Source organism: Taeniopygia guttata, chromosome 8, assembly GCF_048771995.1.
Source record: "Taeniopygia guttata chromosome 8, bTaeGut7.mat, whole genome shotgun sequence".
Taxonomy (NCBI): domain Eukaryota; kingdom Metazoa; phylum Chordata; class Aves; order Passeriformes; family Estrildidae; genus Taeniopygia; species Taeniopygia guttata.
The window spans coordinates 12,173,718-12,180,362 of record NC_133033.1 but is presented as its reverse complement, the minus strand read 5'-3'; the positions used below and the strand labels follow the sequence as shown (position 1 = coordinate 12,180,362).

General features: G+C 38.4%; 1 protein-coding gene across 2 annotated transcripts in view; it reads left to right on the top strand.

Annotated features, from left to right (window-relative positions):
• The first annotated feature begins 719 nt into the window (after nucleotides 1-719).
• Nucleotides 720-6,645, top strand: part of ADGRL4 (adhesion G protein-coupled receptor L4) — a 72,228-nt gene continuing 66,302 nt past the window's right edge. Inside the window, exons 1-2 of one of the 2 annotated variants that reach the window (XM_030278979.4) lie at nucleotides 720-1,102; nucleotides 2,537-2,686. In XM_030278979.4, the coding sequence (XP_030134839.2) occupies nucleotides 1,081-1,102; nucleotides 2,537-2,686 (172 nt within the window). In that variant the 5' untranslated portion in view covers nucleotides 720-1,080. The remainder of the gene's footprint in view (nucleotides 1,103-2,536; nucleotides 2,687-6,645) is intronic. The other variant, XM_072932524.1, reaches the window with a different exon arrangement.

Genomic DNA, 6,645 nt, shown 5'->3' with positions numbered 1-6,645 from the left:
GTCTTATGTGTTTTATTTACCTTAGAGAGATTCTCCATTCTCCCAACAGCATGGCTGCTTGTGTACATCCTTTAGCTTGCATCTACAGGGACGGGCACACATCATTGCTTCAGTTTTACAGTGCTTTCCAGATGAGATAGTCATCCCCAGAAAGCTGGGCAATGACTGTAGGCACATTGTCCCTGGCAGGAGTAGAGAAAATATTGGCATATCAATGAATTATACAAGAGCATGAAGTCTCTTCAGGATGTTATAATGAGAATAGAGCTGCTCTCGAGTTAAACATAAAGACATGCCCAATGCTGTATTGAACATGTCCTATTACACACCCCATGAATTCATAGAAATTTGGTCTCCTTCAGTTCCTGAGTTTCCTGCCTCTTTCCTCCCTGCCTATGTCTTTGTTTTCCTCACAAAGTGGAATTCAGTGATTTCCTGTACCTCCCTTACATCCCATTACCCTTAAAGCAACATTGCTTGGCTGCAGTGAAGATCCATCTCAGAACTGAAGAAAGCAGTAAGAACAACTGCACTTAGCCAAGACTGATTCCAACAAAAAGAGTCTCGGGGCCCACATGTACTCATGTCAGCAGGAAGAGGTGGAAGGAAGCGTGTAGACCGTCACCTCTGAGCTAGTAAACACCAAGCAAGTTGCTGTTCTCCCCCACCTCTTCCTCACCCTCCCTCATCTGCTCCACCTGCTGCTCCTGTGCTGCCAGCAGGCTGCAGTCACCCCTTCCAGCCCCAGCCACTCTCCCAAACAGCTCCATGCTCCCCTGACCTCCTCACCCCGAACCCTCTCTGATATCCCCTGCAAGACGCAGCCTCCTGTTTCCCTTCTGCTTTCTCCTTGCTTTCCTACTTGCCAGAACACCAGGTCCTCAGCCCCTCCTGACCCTTCCTGTCCTGCCCGGGAGCCTTTTGGAAGCGTGAGGCTCGGGACAAAGGGCAGTGCCAGGGCTGTGCCTGCACCAGGACATACCAACAGTCATATCTGCGTATTTTGCACATGGTCAGATATTTCAAAGCTGGGAGGTTTTTTCTCTGACACAGGGGCTCTGCACAGCAACGGCATCACCAATGAAACTGCTCCCATTCCTAGGTAGGTGAAACCTCTGTGTCTGGGGAGTGTGTGGCAGGTGAGAAGGGAGTGGGATCTGATAAAGAGCAATTATTATATTGGGGGTGGTTGAGAGCTGCTGGGCACACAGGACTGGAAATCCCTGTAGCTTTGATCAGTGCTGCAGCTGGGTTTGGTAATTGCATGGTTAGTATCATCCCACAGCCAAACTCCCAAATGCCTGTCTATCTCACTGTGGCTTGTGTACTGAAAAAAAAACCCAGAAACATTGTAATTTTCTGTGCATTTGTTTTGGGTTTTTTTCCTTCTTCTCTCCATCTGCTTAGGAAATGTTTAGATTTCACATGATGAAAACAGTAAAATGACAACAGAATCAACAGGTTTCTGTTTTAATCCCTGTGGAAGACAGTCTCTCTCTCTCTCTCAGAAACAGAGAAAATGTGAAATTTGTTGACATTTGTTGAAATAAGTTGACTTGGATAATATATAATTATTTAAAAATGTGTGTAATTTTAATTCTTTTGAATTTTAGTGAAGTCTTAATTTTTCCAAGAAAACAACATCTTGATGAGATTTCATGAGGCAATGAAACTGTAACACCAGGCTAGCAAACATCCAGAATGACATTCAGGTAGTGAAAAGCAGAACTGCAGGGAAAGACAGCACCCAAAAGGATCTTTCTGTTCTGCAACTTTCACTACGTCCTGTGAACAATTTTTAAAATACAAAATAAAAAACATACTTTCCTTTCTGAGCTAAATGCCTTATATCTAACTAATTATAGGGTGTGTGTGATAGTACAGTGATCTGTATGCTTTCTCAAAAGAAAAGATTCCTTTTTTCCTTTGTGTTGAAAACCATATGTATTCATAGAATGGAAAAGTAGTTATGGTGTTTTGAGAGATTAAATTTAAATAATTTGCCACACCATAAATGCTTTTAAACCGTGCTATCATAATGATGTAAATGCGTGGCATTTCATCTTAATCTACCAGACCATGCCTATGTGTTAGCTTCAGAAGTAAGGGAGTGCTTATAAAAATAAAAAGTGTAATCAGGGGAACCTTCTTTGGTGTTTTTCCCTCGGACATGTCGGGCACTTTGGATTACACTCCATATATAATTCAGAGTGCAAATAAATGCCTGGGCTTTACTGGAAACTACTAGAGAGCTTCGAAAGCCATCAAAATGTTTCTCCCTGATCACTGAGTAACTTCTGTGCAGTTTACCAATTTTATACTCATTGAGAACACATTTTAGTTGTTTATCCGTGGTGTCTGCTGTTCTGCCAAAGATACCCCTGTAGCCCTTGCCTTATCCTGCAGTACAACTGAGTCTGTGATGATGTTTACTGGAATATACCCATTTTGTGGAAACCTTTGGCCCAGATCTTGTTTTAGAGCTCAGAATAAATGTTTTAGATAATGAAACAAATCTGATTTTCCTTTGTTCCAGTTTTGATTTCCAGTCTGCTGGACTATGGCTGCACTTCTCCAAGCTGCAACATGACATGCCACAAAGACGCCAGGTGTGAAGTTCAGGGTGGGACAACAGGCTGCTATTGCTCCCAAGGATATACAGGAAATGGCATAACAGTCTGTAAAGGTAAACAAACTTTAGCTATACGTTTTTTTGTTATGTGATCACTTGAAAAATTTACCCAAGAGCCCACTACTCAAGGATTAAACTTTATGTCACAGCAGTGTCCTACACTAACATGTCTTCAAAGCCAAAAACTTTAATATTTTCTGAGAAATTGTACAAAAGCCTTTTTTCTAAGACCTTCTTTTTTTGTTTATAAGGTGGGAATGTTTAAATAGAAATATAGATGGCTAAAATAACCAAAAATGAGGAATCACAAAAATCACAAAATAATTTGTTTTGGAAGAGACTTCTGTAGGTCGTCTGGTCCAGCTCCCCACTCAGAGCATGCTCAACTTGGAGCAGGTAGCTTAGGGCTTTTACCAGCTGAGTTTTGAGTATCTCCAAGGATGAAACCTGCACCTCTCTGGGCCCTTGTTCCAGTGCCTGACCAATTGTGAAAGTGTTTTTTCTGATATCTGGTTGAGGTTTCTCTTGCAGCTTGTAACTTTTCCTTCCCATGTGCACTTACCACTGTATATTTCTAATAATAGTTTAGCTTCATCTCCTCCATAAGCCCTCATGACCTCCCATTAAGTAGTGTAGGCAGCATTATTATTTGCCCTTTGCCTTTCCTTCTAAATTCTGAACACTGTTCTGTCAGTCACTTCTTTGCAAGTTTTATGTAGTTTCTAAATGTATTACTTGAATTGAAGGCTAACCTTGCTGTGATAGGTTAATCTCTATTTGACTATCAAGCTGCTCAAAAAAAAGAAAGAAATGGCCTTCAAAACATGGTTTTGCTCTTGCACTAGTTCAGTTGGAGTACCATGAAAGTCAGCTGGTTTGAACAATAAATGCACATCATATTTGCAGAGTCAAGGGCCTACACTTGTGAATAATGCAGAGAAAGAAGAAAAACAAGTCAATTTTAGCAATACTGTCTGGTATAAATCAAACTAGCATTTACTTAACTAGCATCATCTGGTACCCACTACATTGTCTGTAGTGGTCTAGAAAGTCTGTGATTATGGATAATCAATTAAATTTGCAATAAGGATACCTGTTGTTCTCACTGCCATGACTGATGTTCTTAAACCCATCCATTATATATGCACCTATTATAATGTTATTAAATCCAAATTTGTGAGGAGAGATTTATCTTGCCTTCCATGCTCTTTTTTTTTCTCATAATAATATCTTTTTCTTACTTTCCCTTTTAGCTGTATTTTCTTAGATAAATATGCATTCAAATTTCTTAAAAACATTTATTGAGCAGTTAAATAAAATTCAGTGCAGTTAAATATGCATTCACAAATCTTGTTAATCCCTTAATTACTTATAAAAAATTATACTCAGTGTTTGAAAACTCGGTCTTTAAAATAAATGTTCCAAGTCAGTCCAGGCAAACAAGATATTAGTTGTATTTGTGGTGCATTGCAGTCAAGTGGCAATGGTTTGGAGCAAGTCTCATGTCTGGAGACCAACATTTTCACTGGTAAAATACCTCAACAGCCACCAAAGTCACTTACCCTCCAGCAAAGCAGCAAAGCTTATATTAGAACTGTGTGGCTGCTGGCCCTGAAAGAGAGACAAGGTTTCTCTAGGGTAGCATGTAACATGGTGCATTACTAATATTGTGCAGTAGTCCTCTAATAGCATAAAAAATTAACCAGAATTTTAATTGGGTAGGTTCTATAAAGGATTAGAAATGTTGGCTACACCCTATCATGAATAGTTTAAAGCTGTGAAAACGTAAAGCAAAGCCTCAGTTGTTTAATGATGTATGAGATCTTGCTGTTCTGTGTGGCAAAAGCAGCAGGTGTATCTGCTGTTCTAGAGATAGCTACCCATTTTTATTCAGTTAATAATCTTAGGCTTTTACAATGATAGTGCAGTCACCTTCAAAGGAGGTCATCAATTATGTGCAAATACAGGCATTTTCGAAAAGGCCTATGTAGTACATTATTTTTACATATTTGCCTTTTTTTGTTATTTAGATAGGCTGTGAGAGTCATAATTACTGTCAACAACATTAGTAATTTTGCAGAATGTAGAACCAACTTCTTCATTGTGGTTATCCTGGTAGACAATTAAACCAGAACAGTAATTGTTTTGAGAATTTATTCTGAAACAAGCAATTCAAATTCTTCCTCCTTATAAACATGTTGAACAGAAAATGTTAGTTTTCAGGTTAGTCCTCTTAAGATTTCATAGCTGAGAAACTCATTTTTATTTATAGGTGCATTCTTACAGTCAAAGGTTTACATTTGTTTCTCTACTTCCACTTGCTTGTAACACCTCTTAAATACTTGTAAAAGTTATTTCTTTGCTAGCCCTGTCTTTTCACTGTGACACGCTTAGGCATTTTCCCTTGAGTTTTCTGAGCTGCAAAAGGCAATAACGTCCTCTTACATGTATTTCCTAGCACCATTATTGATGAATCATGAATCACTGATGTCAACATACCTTAGGAATGGGGTTTGTTAGTTTTGACTTTGCTCCCTTTGCCAGCTGGCTAAGTGACTGCAGAGAGCTCAAGATTATTGGATTTGCTGTGTATAGATAAAGACACATAGATATGAATTTAATTTCCTGGTGTCAAAGTCATGGCTTTTAAAATAATTACCCTTTTACAATCTTTCCCACAAGACTTCAACCGCTTTAAATTAGGTCATGTTTTGGACTTTCTGAAGGTATACTTTGGCCACTCTAACAAAAAGCTAATCCTCCTCATAATCTCATTGTCTTCAGCAAGAATATGTGCAGGAATGCACATAGTCAGGAGAATAACTGATTGTGATATCTGGCCTCTTTTATATATTGGAATTATAACTTACAGAGCAATAAATCCCCTCTGTACAGTATCTTCCAGAAAGCCGTAAATGAGTCACCTTGTCAAGCTTTACACCTCTGAGGTACAAAATACTGTCCCAGTCTCCTTACCTTTTCTTTTGTATTTATATTCCTTGCTTTATGTAGTATTAAATAAGAGAAAAATGCCTCTGAAAGTACATCTATTTGCATTTTAGAGCTGTTCTTGGGCAGATGTGTATTCTGCTTGTAACGCACAAGGCTTTAGCTTCACAATATCATACACCTAATTAAAGTAGCATGGGCTAAAGCTCTTGGCATAAAAAATAAGGATATACCCAGAAAAAACTGATTTATAGACAAGTTAGCTTCCTCTCATGCAAAAATCCCACGGATTTTTTACAGATAAATAGAATATATTTGCCATTTGTAAATGTATTTCTTTATATAAGAACAGTTGGACATATAAATTAGGTGTTGTTCATAATTCCAGCTTTCTTCTGAAAGAAAATTAAAGGAAATGAACAAAATTTAAAAAAGATAAGGGTAGAAGTAAAACTTCATAGAAGTCAATATTTTATTTTTAAAACAAAGAGGAAAATGAGTTGGCATCAGTGATGCTTTCCTAAGCAGCTCTGCTGTTTCAAATGCTGGCTGCTTCTTGATTGCTGACTGCCAATTTGCTGCTTTGCTGGCACACTGCAGGAAATTAAAGTAAACAGTGTGATCACAGTGTTTACTTTAACTTTGTAAAATACGGAAGGAAAATGAAGCAGTGCTGTTTGTTCCAGGAGGGTAGGCAGGCAAGCAGGAAAAGCCTGAACACAATATCCCTCCCAGATATCCCTACACAATATTCTCTTGTAAATGTCACTTGCAAATTATACTGCAAGATTAATCAGTGTTACTTGTAAAATAGTTACAGCTCTTCCAGAAATATTGAGCAAGGACTTAGGCTGTCGGAGAAACTTCCTACTGGGGCAAGGCAGTAAGTCTGTTTCTGAAGTGCAGTGTAGGAGGATTTATCATTTTACAGAAGTAAAAATACATCACTGCAAAGTGGTATTTTGTATCAAAATACAGAATCCCTGTTAGAACACAGAGCAATTTGTACAAATCCAGCTGAATCAAATTGAAAGCATGCTCAATATCTGAACTCAAACATATTT